We start from the raw sequence: 20274 nt of genomic DNA on the forward strand, positions 1-20274 counted from the left end.
ACTCTCTCTTTCCAGTTCTTTATCTTATTGGTTCACTGAACCAACAAAAAGACCATCTAAGACTGGAGCTGTTTGGGGATATAAAAAGCTTAAAAGTCACAAGAACAGGCACAGTTTTTAGATTTTAAGGTGTCATTAGTTAGCACAGAATATTTAGGTGTGGTTAAGAGGATTGGAGATTGATTCAAAGCTGAGTCTAGAAAACTAGAAAAAGGGCAAAACATAACAGGCAAAGATATAGCTCCTGTTTACAGAAACTTATTACACATATATTTCTGCCACTCAACAACAAAAAAAGACTGCATTATGTCACAAAAGTATTGCGTTATTTCTCAGAAGAACTGCATTATTTTGCAAAAATTATTGTCTACTTTTGGCGAAAGTTTTGCGTGCAAAGATATTGCCTGTTGCTATTGGTAACAATGTGCATGTGCATGCTTTAGTTGTATACTAACAACTAGTGAGGATGAGGTTAAGCACACACATAACATGCAATCAAGTGACAAGAACTGAACAAATGTTATAGGTATACATTTAATCCTGCATGTGCTGAGGGTGAAAATGACTTTGCCCATTTTGGAAAAATAGAGAGATAGTGATTATTGCAGCATCACTGATAATAAGATAAAACACAAATGTGGTGGATAGCAATCAGAAAACAGTTTGCTTCATGCAATCGAGTAACAGACACCTATAAATAAAGTTTCTGATAAGTTTTACTGTAGTCATTTGTTATCAATATTTTAAAACAGTATAATCTGGTGGCACAGTAGGTGGATAATCATTGGAGATTTGGTTTTGGAATTAAAAAAAAAGTATCGATGGTGCATGAAGGATTAAAAATATTCCTTTAACTGAGAAGTATTACTGACACATTTCTAATACTCAGAATAGTGGCCAAAAGTAAAATATTTATTTCCTTAAAATGTATGGGCAATTCACAGTTTATTTACTTATTTATTTTAGAATAGATCACTTTCAACTATTTTTGAGAAAAATAAAACACAAACTGAGTAGGTTGTCTTCATTTGTCTTAAAAAACATATTTATATATATATTGTCAATGAAAAAAGGTGCAAAATAAGATAATAATAATAATACAAGTAATGAGATAAATTATAACTTCTTCTATGCAGACGTTTCTGTACTTTTTTTCCTTTTTTTTGTTGTTTGTTTTTATATCTGCAGCCCTTAGTCTTCTTCCCTGTTCTTTCCTTCACATCACTTACAGGGATGTTTCCTTATACTCTTCTGTTTTCTTTACACCCTTTTCTTTTTTTTTTTTTGCCACCCTCACTGCTCTACCCTGCTGTAACTACAGGTCTGTAGAGTTAGCCTCCAGTAGAGGAACCCCTTCTTCCAAGTGTATTCTGATAACACTCCGCCCATTGGTTATAGACAGACTGCTTGCTCTTCTTCCCACTATAGCCTAGTCACAGCTGCAGGCTAAGAAGACATGATGGACAGATTCAGCATTTTTTTTCCCCAGGCCCCAGACAAGGCACGCTCTGCTCCAAAAGCAATCACATTGTCTAACAGGATATGTAACAAAGAGTGCACCTTGTGCAGTCCATGCTGAAGCAGGGCGAAGAATACATGGGAGATGTTACTTGGGGTCAGGCTTTATCTTCATCCTGTGCATTCTCACACTGGTTCCATTCTGCCATTCTACCACTTTTTAATTTCTATAATCTTTTTAAAGTGATTTTTGCATTCAGCCTCCTGTTTCAAAGTCATGCCAGTCTGCAGGAGCTTTACTAGTCATTAATACTGCAGGATCCATTCGGCTCCACCACGGCAGACGAGCTTGTGGCACTATCATCATCCAAACTGAAAATCATGGCAGTTTTTCATCTACAACTCATGCCACTCAGAATCTCAATTGCCATTTTGCATTAAGATCAGGCACACTATTGTATTTGCTTAACTGTTTAACTGTATTATTTGGTTAAAAAAACATATGCTAATTTTCATGTTTGAAAGGTATTTTGACACATTAATTTTAATTAAACATTTTTTTGAAAAAATCGCCCGGTCCTAGTTTGAGCCACTGATATAAAGCTTAATACAAACAAGGTCTGTTCAATTCTTTCAATCAGGTTCGTATTTGGAGGATACATTGTGTTCAAGTTATATTCTGTGTTTGTCAACCGTTTTAAAGATAATAGGTTTCATTCATCGAAGTGTTCACTACCTAAATCGGTACTCGTGAATGTAAGATGTTTAACAGGCATTCCTAGTATTAAGTTGTGGATTAGCCTGCGAATGTTTAGCAGTAGCGTGTCTATGAACTTAATTTAACCATTCCCAGTCCTGCAAAGTCAGTTCATGTGAGCGGCTTGGAGTACATGCATTGAAGCTTCTCAGCTGTGCTTGTGCTATCTTGTGTGATCTTACGATGTCCACGGCATTATTTAATGTTAAGACCTGGCACTTAAAAGTTTCTCACTACAGCAATTTTAACTCCTTTACAAAGTGATCTAAAGTCTCGTTTATACCTTGTGTCTTCTCATTAAACTTGTATCTCGCGAATATTGTATTCGTCGTAGGTATGACAAACGGCAGCAGGAGCGTGTCTATAAACTTAATTTAAACTTACGGTTTACACCGTGCTTTGTTTCCGCAGTAGCTGCACTTATGAATATGCCTGTATGCGTCACTTGCTTCATATTCTTTTGCTGCCTTCGTTCACAGTCAGTTCACGTGAGCTGCTAGTCCTTCACACGCGAATATTTACCTTATATGGACGCAACTCCACCTCACACGGTGACCAAGCTGCAGGCTATATTGACGAAAGTAGGTTCCAGTTATTACCGTTACGCGTAGAATTTCTAAATGAAACCTGCCTAACTTTTGTAAGTAAGCTGTAAGGAATGAGCCTGCCAAATTTCAGCCTTCTACCTACACGGGAAGTTGGAGAAGTAGTGATGAGTCAGTGAGTGAGTGAGGGCTTTGCCTTTTATTAGTATAGATTATTCTTTCCATTGATTTTCCTGTGATGTACATTAACGTAGTTTTAATGAAAAATTTCTTTACTACAGATTATAATGTCATAAAACATAGTCAAGTCCTTGACAAGCCTATCCTGGATGTTCACCCTAGCTGGCAATTCCCAGTTCATGCTGCATTCCATCCACATTTTGGAGAATAAAATCAAATATCAATACTCTTCAAGATTTTAATTTAATGTAAACTGTGGAGGTTTTACACAGTATAAAGCTCACTCAATTACCAAGCACTAACCAACCAAAACAATTATACTTCAGTACCTACTGCAGACCAGATGCATTAGTATAAAACAGTGGACATCTCTTCATTATTGCAAATTAAAACAGATTTGTATTTCGAAGGAGTTTCCCAGATGAAAGGATATTCCAAAATGGTGCTGCTTTTCATTTTCTCATTACTTATGGAATGGGTTTGTAGGGGTTCACCTAATTATTGCAGACTGTCACGTTGCAATTATTTTAACAGAAATGAAAGCTTATTTTATTTAGAATCTTTCACAGATAAAACTATGTCAAAGTTTCTATACTGTTGTCAAAATATTACAAATGTTGTATGATAATATGTCAAATACACACAGAAATAAATCAGAATGTGTCACTTTCTGGTGTTTTTTTTTTTATATTTCTAGAAAGTGTTTTTGCTTATTTCTGGGTGAACAGAAACACCAATGCTTTTTTCCTTATTTTGCTTCTTTGTAGCTCAGTTTGTGGAAATGTTTTCAGAAAGTCCTGACCAATACTACTTAGCTCTAGCCAAATTACATAATGGTAGGATAAGCTGTGGGACCTTAAATATTTTTTTCTTAAAACTGAACTGATGCAAAACCTTATACTGCAGTGTACAAAAACACAGTTCAGCTATATCAGTTTACAGAATCTCTGACAAGTAAGCAGCCAAGCAGAACAATTGAATACTAAGAAGTCTTGGATGAGTCATCTCCTAGTACTAAAGACATTCATTCACTTTCAAGACTAGATGGTTATACTGGGACTGGCCTTTGGTTAATCACTCTTTACTTAATATGGCATTTTAATAAGAATGATGAAAATAGTACATACAATATAGCAAAGAGAAACATAAAAATATAGAGTGATGCAAACAAGACATTGGATGATCACAAAATATTAAGTCTTCATAGATGAATTTAATTAAAACTTTCTTTGCAAGATAAAGTTGATTATCTGTTGTTAGCGAAAATAATATCTGACAAAAATATGAAAGAGAGGTGAAGAAATAATGAGAGACCCAGACAATATACTTTTTACCTCTGTTGCCATATCCTGAAAGTCATGACCAGCCCAACGTACAACATCACCAAGGCGGAAAATTGGACAGTAGGGACTGTGGAATTTATCATACTGACAGGACTTCAAATATGAATTATCACTTGTATCCAAAACATTTGACCTGAACAAAAAAAAAGGCACTGAACACAAAATGTTCACATCCATAATATAAGGAATAAAAACAGATTAATGAAAAATTGGGCATCACAGTTCTGGGAGCAGGGTTAACTACAAGTCTTGTGTTAATAGCTATTGGCAAACTCCAGTTCATTGAATGCAGTCGCATTTTTTTTTTTTTAATTGTAGATAAAAAAGTTCAAGTTCGCAATAAGTGGTATACATTTCTCAATTATACTGGATTCAATATACCACAACCTTAAACCTCCTTGAAATTAAGAAAAAATTACTGATGAAAATAAGTATTGCATAAATGTTTGAAAGATTAAAAAAAATCTATTTTTGTAGGGGGCATGAAGATCTTTATACTTCCTTTGGAAAAATTTAAAAATAATGATGCTAAAAATACTACATTATTATATTCATCAATAGTGTATTTTAAAATTACACTGGCTTGCAGTTTTTTTCTTTCTTGTGTTTAACATTTTAAAAATGTGATAGATGTAGATGTTCTCCCAAAAAGTTTGGATTCTTAATTGAATGCCAGTTCTTATAGAAAGGAAAACAGTGAAACACCTAATTTTTATTAGGATAGAAACAGCTAAATAAATTACCACTTTGAGATTATTGAAACATTAAACAATAAGTACTTACTTGGCAAATTTGAAATTTGGAAATCTTATAGAGTTCTTTACGTAAACTGTAAAGTTTTCTGCTTTGGCTAATAATGGTTTTCTAGAAACAATATATAAATAAAAGTAATTCAAACACTTATTGAAACAAAATTCTAACACTATAGTTTTTCATAATCATTTGCACAATCTCCATTTTTATTAATGAAAGAGAATATTTTCATGCATGTAAATGTCTAGGATATACTGTAACTAAAGGCTAGCTTTGACTTTCAAAAACAAAATAATACAGGATGCAGATCTTCCTGGGTAAGACGATTTCATCTCTCTCAGTCATTTTCAAAACATTTGTACTTAAATGTCATTTAGCTCTTAAGTCATCATCGGTCAAGATTAATTCAGTTTCAACTATATTCTGTCAGATTTTTACATCTGCTTGTTTTTCTTCAATATTAAACTTTTCATTGAATGAATTATCAAGTACTGTACATTCCCTAACTGATTACACTATTAATTTTCTGTGAAGGACAAAGATTCTAAAATAATGCTTGTTTTGGCTTGCCTAAATAGTACGGTGGGCATTATAAAGTGTGACACTGTGGTTGTTTCATAGGCAATGACCTAGTACAAAGGTAAATGGAAAAATTGCGGGATGCTCTGGACCTCCCACAGTAGAGCAATCCAACAGTAATTCACTGAACTGCATCTGCAGTTCTCAAACTTTGTTAGGGTGTTATCCTTGGAGCTACTGGCTTTCAGGTGTCAATGACTGAGCATTTACTGCTTTTAGTTAAACTACAAGTTCAGTTTGACAACTGTCTGGGTTATTATTCATAACAAGACACTCCTAATTCTGTATGATTGAAAGAAATTCAGAAATACAGTATGTGCAATACTACATTTTTCCTGTTTCTAAAATGCCTGTTTTAAAGCTAAGAAAGAGACAAAATCTCATTTCAGATACAAATGACAAGATATCCAACAATTAAAAGTTTAGCCATCATCTTTTGCAGTATTCAGCACATATTTAAAACTGGATTGCAAAAGACAATGAAGTAAGAAGGTTATCAGGAAAGTTATTCCACACAATTGTTTAATAACTAATAATGTATTGTAGAATTATTTAAACATACTCCTGGGATAACTGAGCATATCTTCTATACTCCAAAATGTTTCTACATAATCTCCATCAACTTCAGTAGCACTCAACCAGCAATACACCAAAACTTGTGTCCCCTTCTTGCTTTTGTCTTTATTCTGCATTCACAGTCACTTCCTCAGTATATCGTCACTCCAAACCTTTTCCCAAAATATATATAACAATAGTCTGTTGTTTAAAAAGAATATCATCACAATATGCCATTTCAAGGGTCAACTGCACGTATTAAGAAACAGATTGCTCTGTGGCACTGCAGTAGCAAACGGTACTTCAAATTAACCTTGGAATACATTTCAGTTCTGAGTAAATTTGCCTTATTGTATTGAAGTGGTAAACAAAAGTTTTTTAACAACCCTTTTATTAAAAATAGGCTCAAGCGTCTCAGCTGAAATAGAAATTCAACTACCTGTTATTTAGAGTGGACTGGTAAACAGGCTAGAGCTGCGATTTCCCTTATCTTTTCTTCAGTTTCAACCTTATACTGTATAACACATCTGTTCAAAATCATATATTTTACAATTTTTTAAAAAAGGCTTGCAATTTACTTGTGAAGTTGGAGTTTGACCTAAAGGTGACCTTAATATAAATATGCTATGGGACTGAGCACATTGAGATTGCTTTAGATTTACCACTCATTGATAGCAACAATAATATCTAATCTCTTACTCTGGTTTCCCACTTCTCTCAATCGGACACCAAGCAAAAATCTCACATGTGCCCGTGGAGTTAGTGTCCTTTTTCAAGCAGACACCTGTCTTTACTCCTGTGGGAAGAAAAGTGTTAATAAGCAAAGTAAATGTTGGTTACTTACAACATAACACTGTAAACCTCATCCCAAATAATCAATATAATTAGAAAAAATAAAGCAGCTAAAAAAATGTATATTTAAGCTAATTCTAAAAAAAAAAATAAACATCAAGTTTACATTTTTGTCATTTAGCTCATTTAATTGATTGACACCTAGGTGAAAATAAGTTCAAAGTTACACAGTACAGATAATGTAATTTCCACTGGGTGATACTTGATCCAGTCCAATTACCTCACCACTACAGCGCTGGGCTGTGACTCTAAAGTAACCTGATTTGAGCCCTTTTGTGGATAAGTGCAATATAACAAGTATAACAATGCTACATCTGGGCTATCCCTGAAATTGAAATATATAACAAGGAAAGGTGGACTGTAAAAAACTAAGGGGGTTTTAACTCTAAATGATATGCATAACCAAGAATTTATCCTTAGACTGCACTACTATGTATTTAGAATAGAACACTACACTACAGCTAAAGCTTCTGAGTGTTTCAAAGTGCTTTACATGCACAAAACAGTTCTTAGTGTATAATATGAAGTATGCATTAGAGTTAAGCCCTTTGTTCAAAATCAAGTGCTTTAGTCACTAAACTGTTCTGTTTGTTGGAGTAGCACTTTTTTTAACTTAGCAAGTGTTACATGGACAAATGGCACAACAATAAAATTGTGTTAATATTGACACTCATGCAGCTACTGAACAGATTTACAATTCTTGAGGGATTTATCTATTTTACACAGATGGGTTGGTTTTTTCAAAGTAATACGCACTCTTCGTTTGATCACTATATCCTTTTCATTATTATATGTTTTGTGGCATCCAGTGGTCTGCATCTCACCTACCCTCTTTTTATACTCTATAGATTCAGTATAAACTAAACACCCTCTGCTACACTGCAGTCTAAGTGACAATACAATTGACAACAAAGTCTCATAAAAGAATATAAATGAGTAATATAGCATCATTCAATATGAAACAGGTATTAATGTTTAATTGTTTTTTATTGTTTTTACTGTATAAGGATTTGATTTGTTATGTTTTTATATGAAGACATGAAACTTGGCTACTCAGTTGCATTTAAAGAAGGAAAGGAACAAAAGCATATATACAACAAACTGAATGTTAAAGCCTTTCACAGAATCACTCACAACCATATTCAAACCATATTCAAAACATTACAAACAACATTAATTGTACATTTTTTAAATTTGATAATAAAAAATGGATAAGTACTGTACTAACAGTTTCAAAGAATTTGCCTAGACACTTTGACTATGGTCATTGAGACACATTCGTCAAGCGTTTTTGAGCTTGGTGTTATTCCTGGGTTATATTTCACTAGTGAGAAAATGATTGTAAGAGATATTTTTGTCAGTCTTTAGGATGACTATCCACTTGATTTACTGATGGTAGGCACTGCATGGAATGGGGGGCTGTCATAGGTTAAGATGATTCTCAGTTTCCCCATTGTTACTCTTAGACACATATTTTGTCAGATCATGCAGGCTTTGCTATTGTTTATAATAATTGAGTGTAGCCACCCTGATGAAATGGATAACCATGTAACTCTACCCATGGGAAGGGGTAACACACCTTTGCAACACACCAAAGCTTGGTAGCGCTTATGGCTGGCAAGATATCCCCTCAAAAGGGTACTGGGAGAATAACATTATCAGCAATTTGAGAATGTCCTGCCTACCACAGTCTAGGTACTTAAGGGTTAGGAGGTAAATATTGATGCAGTATTAACTAGGTGTAGAATATAACTAAATAAAACTAGTATCATCCAGTTTTTAAGTTTTTTTGGCTGAACACTAAACATCCATCCATCCATTATCCAACCCGCTATATCCCAACTACAGGGTCATGGGGGTTTGCTGGAGCCAATCCCAGCCAACACAGGGCACAAGGCAGGAAACAAACCCTGGGCAGGGTACCAGCCCACCGGAAGGCACACACACACACCAAGCACACACTAGGGACAATTTAGATTCACCAATGCACCTAACGTGCATGTCTTTGGACTGTGGGAGGAAACCCACGCGGACACGGGGAGAACATGTTGCAGAGGCGTGCAAACTCCACGCAGGGAGGACCCGGGAAGCAAACCCGGGTGTCCTAACTGCGAGGCAGCAGTGCTACCACTGCGCCACCGTGCTGCCCTTGAACACTAAACAATATAGATTAAATATTTTTTTTCATTAAACAATCTTTTCTAAGCTGAGGGGTAAAAAAACATCTGACACAATGATCACTTGTATAAGAAGTGGTGTTAGGTCATATCCACTTACCATGGCCTGCTATGACAGCTTCCCCAGGAGTGCAGTCTTCTTTTGAGTTGCATAAGGCATCTTTCACTGAGAAACTCTGACATGACAAATAAGTATTAACTTAAAATAAAGTTTTATCCAGATCTTAATTTTTAGAAAATACTTAAAGAATTAATTAACATTTCCCTTTTTGCCCTCGCAAGCTTTTAAATTTAAAAGTCAGACTTGCTTTTGCACATTGCTGCCTGCTTTACTTTACTTTTATATAACTTCATTCTCCAAAGATAAGCAAAAACAACACAGTTTGAGGAGTGTCTATCCATTAATATGAATACTTTGGGAAAAAAAGAAGAAAAAAAAACACCAGAAACATTCAGCAATCAGTAAAATGTCTGCCTATCTATTCTCTGAGCTGTATGATTCAAACCTCATTTCACTGAAAACAAATGGGCAATCTTTTTAAACTCCTTTTTCATAAATAATTTAAAAGTATAGTTAAAAGTGTAGTTATTTTTTTATTTATTTCTAAGAAGACAAAATTGTGTAAATGTTCTTGTAAGTGCAAGAATACAGATGTCTGTTTCATCGTGTCTACAGCATGAAGAATATTGCAGCAAAACATTTCATATAAAAAGTATCTGAGATAAATGGCAGTCACAAAAATTTATGAAGCAAATTTTATTTTGCTTCAGACTAAAAACAAAAAATAACTTAAATGTCCACATAGGCTTAAAGAGATCAAGGGATCTTATACAAGGCATAGGCCAACATTCTCTTACAAAAAAGTGTATGAGTGACATCAAAACACAGTGCTCACCTCTGCACAGTATCCAGGGGACTGATTTCGAGTTTCTATCATATTTGTTACAACAAAGAAAATGTTCTCCCCCTAAAATCAAGAATGAAACATAATGAGAAAGAGAGCTGAACAAAGAATTAACTTTAATGTTATTAAACAGGAAGAAAAAAAAAACTTTTTTTAAAATATTTGCTAACCAAAGTTATTCCCCAAATTTGTGCTTTTTTCTATTTGCATTGTTTTAATAAGTATGAGAATTTGATCATTTATAAATGCAACAAACATTTTTGTTCATTAATTCTGCATACAGTATGTTCATTTTTAAAAATAAAGACAAAATATATAGCCTGGGGACTCGGAGGTGGGCTCCCCCATCTCTGGGACTGAGGTCACCAAGGTGGTCAAAAAAGTTCTTGGTGGCAGGGCCCCAGGGGTGGATGAGATAAGCCCAGAGTTCCTCAAGGCTCTGGATGTTGTAGGGCTGTCTTGGTTGACACGCCTCTGCAACATTGCATGGACAGTGCCTCTGGATTGGCAGACTGGGGTGGTGGTCCCCCTCTTTAAGGGGACCGGAGGGTGTGTTCCAACTACAGAGGGATCACACTCCTCAGCCTCCCTGGAAAAGTCTATTCGTGGGTCCTGGAGAGGAGGGTCCGTCAGATAGTCGAACATCGGATTCAGGAGGAACAGTGTGGTTTTCGTCCTGGTCGCGGAACAGTGGACCAGCTCTACACTCTCAGCAGGGTCCTGGAGGGTACATGGGAGTTTGCCCAACCAGACTACATGTGTTTTGTGGACTTGGAAAAGGCATTTGACCATGTCCCTCGGGGAATCTTGTGGGGGGGTACTCCGAGAGTATGAGGTACCCCCTGATAACAGCAGTTCGGTCCCTGTACGATCGGTATCATAGCTTGGTCCGCATTGCCGGCAGTAAGTCGAACCCGTTTCCAGTGAGAGTTGGACTCCGCCAGGGCTGCCCTTTGTCACCGATTCTGTTCATAACTTTTATGGACAGAATTTCTAGGCGCAGCCAGGACGTTGAGGGGGTCCGTTTTGTTGGACTCAGGATTGGGTCACTGCTTTTTGCAGATGATGCTGTCCTGTTTGCTTCATCAGGCCATGATCTTCAGCTCTCTATGGATTGGTTCGCAGCTGAGTGTGAAGCGGCTGGGATGGGAATCAGCACCTCCAAATCCGAGACAATGGTCCTCAGCCAGAAAAGGGTGGAGTGCCTTCTTAGGGTTGGGAGCGAGATCCTGCCCCAAGTGGAGGAGTTCAAGTATCTCGGGGTCTTGTTCACGAGTGAGGGAAGAATGGAGCGTGAGATCGACAGGCGGATTGGTGTGGCGTCCGCAGTGATGCAGGCTTTGCATCGGTCTGTCGTGGTGAAAAAGGAGCTGAGCTGTAAGGCTTGGGCATCTGATCAGGATGCCTCCTGGACGCCTCCCTGGTGAGGTGTTCCGGGAACGTCTAACCGGGAAATGCCTCGGGATTACCCCGGAAGAGCTAGAAGAAGTGGTCGGGGAGAGGGAAGTCTGGGTATCTCTTCTCAAGCTGCTGCCCCCGCGACCCAATCTCGGATAAGCTGAAGAGGATGGATGGATGGATGGATGGATGGAAAAAATACAGTATATGACTGAATGAAATGCAAAAACTGCGCACATGGCAAAGACATTTAATCTGAAAAATCCTTTATGGATTTACAAGCTGAAATAGATCTGAAAACAACATTTATGAAACTTACACTGAATTCATCCTGGCAAATGTTGTTGTCAGCCTGGATAGCTTTTAAGTGGTCAAAGTCAAAGTAATGCTTTCTATCCCCTAATAGTAAAACCAATAAGCCAAATGTATTAAATTAAGTAACAAAAATACCACACAAAAGAGAAACACACACTTTTACAAAATATGTATACACACTGAGTGGGTTCTTTATTAGGTTCACCTGTTAGTTAATGCAAATAGCCTGCACTTTTAAACTGCCAATCATGTGATCACAGAACAATATGCACACTGGGGGTTAAATTTGTAGGAGTACTGGGGAGGAAAGAGTCTGGCCCTTACCAATCTTACTCTGTCCTGTGAGACATTTGAAGAACACCTAGTGCTACTAAAGGCAGCTCAGGGATACCTGCAGATCTCTGAGCATTGGACCTGATAACCTATAAATATTTGTGAAGACTTACCTGGACGGGTTCTGTGACCAAGGTTTAAATGCCCCTGCAGTGAGTATAAAGAGGGTCTTGGGGTTGGGAGGAAGCCATTGCTAAGTGGCTAGACAAGTAAAAAGGGCTAGAGGTGTAGGCCAGAAGGCTTAGATTTTTGTTATTTTTAAGGTTAATACATTCCTGGGATAATTGTTTTGACTGTTCACCTGCTTAGGTAATTAAACAATTTTTTTGTTAGTTTTGTTTCATTGGGTCATCATTTCTATATTAAACTGTATTTTTAAGTGTTTTTCGAGTTCTGAAGATTGTCCAAGTCTTTATTTAATTATTTTTCTGCCTCCTTAGTATCTGCTTACCCTCCTTTTTTAGTATCAACATTCTAATTTCACAAGTGCACTACCTACACCAGCTCCTTTTATCCAAAACCCGGGAGTACCTCCAGTTATATGAAGCTGCGGCTCCAAAGCACTTCTGGGTGTGGTTGGAACTCCACAGAGTAGGGACTCCCAAATACCGCAACTCTCAGCCCCCAATGGATCCAAATGGACTGTCCCTTGAAACTGTAATACACGGCATGCCTTGTGAGCACCCATGCAGGGATCCCAGCCTGGTTTGGCTGCCATCTAGCCTCCTGGAGCAGACAAAACTCCGTGTAAGCTGTCTGCCCTTGTCCTTCCAGGTCTAGGGCATCCTGAATGGGCCAGGCTCCAGGCTATCCCTCACAATGTCTTTTTTTTGTGTTTTCAAAGACATTTTTAAATTTTATCAAGTTGTGTTCACTATTGCTTAAAGTATCAATAAGTTCTATTTTTATAATTCTGTCTTTATTTGAAAAGATGAGTTCTAGACAGACATCACCAAATGTTGGGCTTGAAACAAAATAGATAAGAAAACAGTCACTTGCCATAGGCATGGTTTCACTTTTCTGTTTTGTACTTCCAATAAAGGCTTCATTAACACTAGAATTAACATATGGAAGACTGCCATATTTCAGCGCACAGAGCACAGCTGTGATGAAAAAGAGGAAATGTCACAAGAAGACATTAAGTTCATGCACATAGTCTCAGACTAAGCAAAACTAGTGGATGGACACTATTGCATTAATCTGCCTTTTAAAGGTGAGACACTTAAAATGTTGAACGAATGTTGCATCGCAAAACAGCATGCTATTGGCCTCAAGAGAAAACTTAAAAAGACCCTAACATTCTATGAAGATTTCAAAATTTTTATGCAAGACATTTTGGATAAAGGATATGCTATTAAGGTACTCACAGAAAAGTTACTGCTAAAACAGGGGTGGGCAAAGTCATTCCTGGAGGGCAGTTTTTGTTCCAACCCAGTTGCTTAATTAGAAAACAATCCTTGCCAATAATTACATTTCATGGCTTGTTAGTGCTTTAACTCTGCTATGTCAAGTCATTCTCATATCCTAGATTTTTTTTTCCATTCTAAGGTTATCATCCAAATACTTTGAAGTGTAAAACAGATAGGTAATCCTCAGTCCTTCACTTTTTTCTCTTCTCTTTCCTTCCAAGTATTTAATTAAACCAAATAATGCACAATAAATACACACAGGTGTAAAGGGTAACAAGCAAAAAGGATAACTGCTGGTTTCTTTTGTCATTTACATCTTATTGCTAATAAGGAGCAATTAAAAACCGAGACTGAAGCTGTTTAAGACTTAAATAAGCAAGAAGGGTTCAAAATCGTGATTAGGGAGACAACTAAAATGAACCAGAAATGCTTCTAGAGCAATAAGTGCTTCTTATTAAGCAATTGGGTTGGAACAAAAACCTGCAGCCACTGCGGCCCTCCAGGAATGACTTTGCCCACCCCTGCGCTAAAAGAAGAAAGAGTGTGGTACATTCCTCACCACAGAGCACATCATTTAAAGATTTTTGACTGTTTAGCTACTTACCAAGGTTCTCACTGAATTAACAATTACTGAATGGACCTGACGTAAATAATACTTAAAAATAGATGGACAATTTGCAGTTACTTGTGGACTACAATATAAGGAGGTGCATTAAACCAGCAGGGTTTGGACACATAAAGTCTGCACAAATGCATCATTTTGGAGAGGCTTCTGAAGATGGATATGTTACTGCTTCTTACATTCCCTACAAAACCCAGAACACAAGTGGACATAAAGACCTGATCAAATTAATGATTTTGTCACCGAAAAACATACACATGTGGATCTTTTTTACCTTGCAGCATATCTGCAAAGAAAACCAGCACCGGACAGACCCATGAATAAACTTTGCCTGCTCTAAGAAACAGCAATTAATTGAAATGATTAATCTTAAATTTTGTAAGCTTAATGTGTAAATTGTGTTTGTGCTTTTACATTGAAGCTTTAAGTTTTTTACATTTAAGTCGTACGTTTTCATATAAATATTCTTGAATAATTAAGGCTCTTACTAAGTAATGTTGTAACAATTGATTTCCCATTAACATAAGCAATTAGAAGCTGGATGAGTAAGAACCATTTGTTAGTTATTTAGGTTAAGTTGATTGAAGTATTTTCTTAGTTATGTTAAAATGTTTGCTTACATATTAGTGCATAGTCAACAGAAGGTTCTATTAAAATCCCCAAAAGCTAATTTTAAATTGAATATTCTAATTATATCTTGTTCCTCTGACTACAGGTTAGTCTCAGTTTATGATCTGCCTTGCAGTAGGTAAGGCATGGAGGCCAAACAGTTCCAAACTGTGCCCTATTGAATGCACTGTGCCCTATTGAACGTGCCATGTTGTAAGTACAGAATGTACTGAAGGTATTAAGTAAACCTTATGTAAGTTTGCCATAGAGAAATAATACAACCTGTATCTATACTAATAAAAGGCAAAGCCCTCACTCACTCACTCACTCGCTTCGCAGCGGAGAAGTAGTGTGTTAAAGAAGCAATGAAAAAGAAAAGGAAACATTTTGAAAATAACGTAACATGATTGTCAATGTAATTGTTTTGTCACTGTTATGGAGTGATGAGTGTTGTTGTCATATATTACACACACACACATAAACATATCTATACATATACACATATATATACACATATATACATACATATATATATCTACATATATACACATACATATGCATACACACATACATACATACATACACACACATATATACACACAAATACATATATATATATATATATATATATACATACACACACACATATATAAACATATATATACATATACATACATATCTACATATATACACACACAGCTATTTCGTATCAGTGCAATACGCTGCTTGTTAAAACGGATGACTCCCGCTCTTACGTGCAAGTCTGCGTGGATATTATGAACTATCGATTTGTTCAAGTTCTATTTAAATTTTTAAATAGAAGGAATTTTTATTTAGTCGACAGAAATATCTTTGGTAGGAATGGTAAAAACAGACAGGAATATTATTCGTGAATAAATCAACTCAAACCTTAAACAACTTATAATATTTTGCTCTCCATAAAAATATATCCTGTCTAAATTATACAAGTTAGAAATAAAGTAAACGTTAAAAGAACAAACATTCAAATTTATTTACTCTTATGTAATTTTATATAAAAAATAAACTTAGATTTTAAATATCCCAAAAGATTTTGCTCTCCATAAAAATATATCCTGTCAAAATTATACAAATTCAAATATGAACATGCTGCATAACAAAACCTGGAAATATAAATAAAATGTGTTCCTTTCAGCAATAACAAATCAAATCATTCAGTTGTCTTTGCTCATATGTCATTTTAGAGCTGGACGCCTGGCATCTTTTTTTGGCCACAGGTTCGTTTATGTTTGGTGTGAGGTTCTGTGTTGTGGAGATTCTCAGGATGGATTGCAGGTGCTCATCAGTGAGGCGACTCCTGTGTGCTGTTTTGTTAGTCTTTATCACTGAGAAGAGCTTCACACACAGATATGTGGTACCAAACATGCACAAGGTTCGAGCCGCATGTAGACGGACTTTTTTTGTTCTTCAAAGTCACCAAAGCGCCGTAAACTCAGTGCGCAGTGCGCTCAGTTTATCAGCAAAGTGCGTATTTGGGAACACCGTAGTGACGACTTGGTTTAACATTACTTGGCAACAGGGAAAGTGGGGCAAGGTGTACTGGTGCATTTGTGTCTCCCATAAAAGCAGCTTCACTTGAAATCACTTTGTGATTGTGCAAGGGTAAAAACGTCCGCTGAAGTGTCAGATTCTTATTTAATTATTCTGCTTTCTGTATCTTCTGCATTGCATTCAGGTTACCCTGATGTTTTGTCTCATAGTGCCGTCTTAGATTAAATTCTGTAATTACAGCCACATTAGCTCCACAAATGAGACACACGGGTTCAGTAAACATATACTCAGCCTCCCATCGGTTTTTAAAGGCTCTATTTTCAGAATCAACTTTTCTCTTCAGCATCGTGTGAGCTAGCTTCGCAATAACTTGCAGCATCATAAGCTAGACTTGATTAACGCGGTAAGTGTTCGGCAAGGCAGCTGAAGCGCTGCATTATGGGATCTGTAGTTTATTGTGTTACCAGCGCTTCATATACCCGGCCATTAATAACAATAATACAGTATATAAAATGATCTCGGGCGGATATAATTACACGCCGGGCCGGATGTGGCCCGCGGCCTTGAGTTTGACACATATGGACTAAATAGAACTTGAAAAGATATATTTTTTCAAATGTGATCGCGCAATTCAGATAGAGTTGACGCGCACTACAGCCTGCATGCCATGGCGAATAAAGTATCCATTATTCGAGTATGTAGATCGGGATATATATATACATATATATATATATACCCGCGTATCGCAGCGGAGAAGTAGTGTGTTAAAAAAGCTAGAAAAAGAAAAGGGAACATTTTAAAAATAACGTAACATGACTGTCAATATACAGTATTTGTTTTGTGAGTGTTACTGAGTGTTGCTGTCATCAAGGATTTGATTATCATTATTTCTTTCAATCAGGTTCGTATTTGTAGGGTGTGTTGTGTTCAAGTTACATTCCGTGTTTGTCAATCGCTGTAAAGATGACAGGTTTCATTCATCGATTCGTTTCTTACTGCATCAATAAACAGCTCGTCTTCTTCTTTATCTGAGACCTGACACACTGCATGCACGGGTTTTTTTTACACTGTCTTCCTTTAGCGGGACATTGACTTTTTCCACCGTGTGCTTTGTTTCCGCAGTAGCTGGATTTATGAATATGCTTGTATGTATCAGACGCTTCATATTTTTTGCTGCCTTTTCAATTGTGTAATTCGGTTTTTGTTCAGCGCTCTTTGGAACTGTTGCTTTTTATCTGTGCACTCGCCAGTTCACGTGAGGCCGGTGTACATGTATCGAAGGTTCCCAGCTGTGCTGATGCCATCTCGTGCTATGTCCATGGCTGTATTTAATGTTACCTTAGTCCTGGCACTTAAAACTTTCTCGCAGTTTCGCTGAGTTTGTGTCAAACACCACCCTGACCATCTCATCTTCCTCTCCATAAGCACAGTCCTTCACCCGTGAATATTTAGTGGGAGTTTGCTATTGGATTGCCGCTGACGGACGGCCTTATATGGGCAGGCACTAAATTACAAACGCCAGCGGCAGCCTGTCTATGAACTTAATTTAAAGTGTAGGTTTACATCGTGCTTTGTTTCCGAAGTAGCAGAACTCATGAATATGGTTGTATATGTCACTCGCTCGCTTCTTATTGTTTCGCTGCCTTCTCAATTATATAATGCATGTTTTCTTCAGCGCTTTTGGAGGTCTTCCTGGTTTTCTATGTACTGCGTGATTATGTGGGAGGCGTGATGATGTCACACAAAACTCCGCCCCCACGGCATTCAAGCTCATCTCCATTACAGTAAATGGAGAAAACAGCTTCCAGTTATGACCATTACGCGTAGAATTTCGATATAAAACCTGCCCAACTTTTGTAAGGAAGCTGTAAGGAATGAACCTGCCAAATTTCAGCCTTCCACCCACACGGAAGTTGGAGAATTAGTGATGAGTCAGTAAGTGAGTGAGTGAGTGAGTGAGTGAGGGCTTTGCCTTTTATTAGTATATATATATATATATATATATATATATATATATATATATATATATATATATATATATATATATATATATATATATAGGCCCCGGCCGGGCGGAGCCCGCCGGGACGCCAGGAGGACGTGAGGAGGGCTTGTGCCTCCTCCAGACCGCGAGGGGCCCGTCCTGGTTCTGTTGGGGCCACGGGTTGAGGGCATGGAAGCCCTTCCTGTAGGGGCCCGTGGTCACCGCCAGGCGGCGCCCGATGCCGGTTTATCCCGCGCGGTTGCCGGTTGGGGCTGGAGCCCGCCGGGGCGCTTGAGGACCGGAGGAGGGCGAGTGCCTCCTCCAGACAGAGTGGGGCGTCCGTCCTGGTTAGGCAGGGGCCTCGGGTACAGGGCTTTGAAGCCCAGCCCTGTAGGGACCCGGGCCACCGCCAGGCGGCGCCGTGCCTAATTATCCCGGAGCCCGCACTTCCGCCACACCAGGAAGTGCCGGGGGGAAGACTTTGTGTGGCACCCGGAGAGCTGCCAGGAAGACGGCCGATACTTCCGCCACGAGGAAGCGGACTGAGCTGGAAAGCGAGGACAGGAGGCGGCCAGGACAAAGGCACAGAGACTGTGGGCCCTGGACTTTGGGGGATTCAGTGCCAAGGGCGCTGGGGTTGTGAGTGCACGTGACTTTTGTATATTGGAGAATATTGTAAATAAACGGTGTGTGGGGAGCAAAATATGATGTCCGTCTGTCTGTGCCGGGGCCAGCGTTCACAGTGGCGTAGTCGGCAGGATGCTCCGCCTGGGACAAGGCGGGGACCTGGGTTCAATCAATCTATTTCTGTGAACGGCCCAGCGCAGCAGCGGACCCCACACACTGGCCGCTGAGCGCCCGTGCACAACCGCTGAGCGCCCCAGAAACCGCCACCGGACAGCAGAATGGCTTTCCCCGGGTGCGGAGGAGGACCCGACATCGCCGGAGCGCAGCGGGCTCCGAAAGTCGCGCTGCCGGGACGAACAGCCAGGCCGGCGCCGCCCAAGGCCACGCCGAGGCATGATGGGATTCGGGAGGTGAGTGCCCTGCCCTGCAATCATCGGCCTTCGGGTCGGACTTACCTTTGTTTCGACAGGAGGGACGAACCGATCCGCGTCCGTGGCGAGGCACGCCGGCCACGGGCTGTCGGCAGCGCGGGCGAGGCGGCGAAGAGGGCTGCGGATTCGGAGCCGCTGCGGCTCAAGGAATCGCCGCAGTCACAACGCGGCGAAGAGGCACGTCTCCGCACTCGGAGCAGGGGAGGCAAGATGGCCGCGGGCCGGATGTCCCGCCCGCTGACAGGCACGGGATTGGCCGGTGTGTCTTGCGTGCCGCCGATGATTGGATAGAGGCGGCCCAACGAATGCCAGTCTCGTGCCAAACCGAGACCCGATTGGGCCAGAGGGAGGGCCCAGAGGAGGCAGGCGTCGCGTGGAGCTGATGGACAGGTAAGCCCCCCGACGTCTGTCCCTCTCTCTCCCCAGCGGCTCGGCGTGCGCCGGAGGAGTCCCTTCGGCCCGCCAAGCCATCCTTAGAGGAGCTGCTACGTGTTCTTGCCGCTCAGTGTGAGCAGCTGACGGAAAGGCGGTCGCGTCGGGAGAGACGCCGCGTGACACGGAGGATCGGCGCGGCGCTGGAACCGGAGGCCGGCAGAACACGGCGGGGGTGGTGAGTATTACCGTCCCCGTAAAGCAAGTGGGGGGGTTCGCCGAACATGGCCGTGACTGTTTACAGGACGAGCGGCTCCGAGTAGGCAACTTCCCAACAGCGGATGCGGCGGTGCAGACAGCTAGCGAGGCTGGGAGATCGAACACGCAAGGGCTGGTAGGATCGGGCTGCTGAGTGCCCTGGGTCCTAGCGCCCTGCGCTTCAAGCCCGCAGCTGTCTCCTGTCGCTTGCCTGGACGCAGACGGGCTGGATTTGAGCTTTGCTGTGCTCAGACCCAGACCGCCAGCGCCCAAGAAAAGAAG

The 20274-nt window shown here is 39.5% G+C and overlaps 1 protein-coding gene across 2 annotated transcripts in view; it reads right to left on the bottom strand.

Annotated features, from left to right (window-relative positions):
- The window catches only part of p2rx5 (purinergic receptor P2X, ligand-gated ion channel, 5), a 55417-nt gene that overhangs the window by 11583 nt on the left and 23560 nt on the right, over positions 1 to 20274 (bottom strand). For both annotated transcript variants that reach the window (XM_039756547.1, XM_039756548.1), the window contains exons 3-7: positions 10096 to 10167; positions 9300 to 9375; positions 6870 to 6966; positions 5067 to 5147; positions 4275 to 4416 (exon numbers count right to left, since the gene is read on the bottom strand). In XM_039756547.1, the coding sequence (XP_039612481.1) occupies positions 4275 to 4416; positions 5067 to 5147; positions 6870 to 6966; positions 9300 to 9375; positions 10096 to 10167 (468 nt within the window). The remainder of the gene's footprint in view (positions 1 to 4274; positions 4417 to 5066; positions 5148 to 6869; positions 6967 to 9299; positions 9376 to 10095; positions 10168 to 20274) is intronic.

The sequence above is a fragment of the Polypterus senegalus genome, chromosome 6 (assembly GCF_016835505.1).
Source record: "Polypterus senegalus isolate Bchr_013 chromosome 6, ASM1683550v1, whole genome shotgun sequence".
In the NCBI taxonomy this organism is placed as follows: Eukaryota; Metazoa; Chordata; class Cladistia; order Polypteriformes; family Polypteridae; genus Polypterus; species Polypterus senegalus.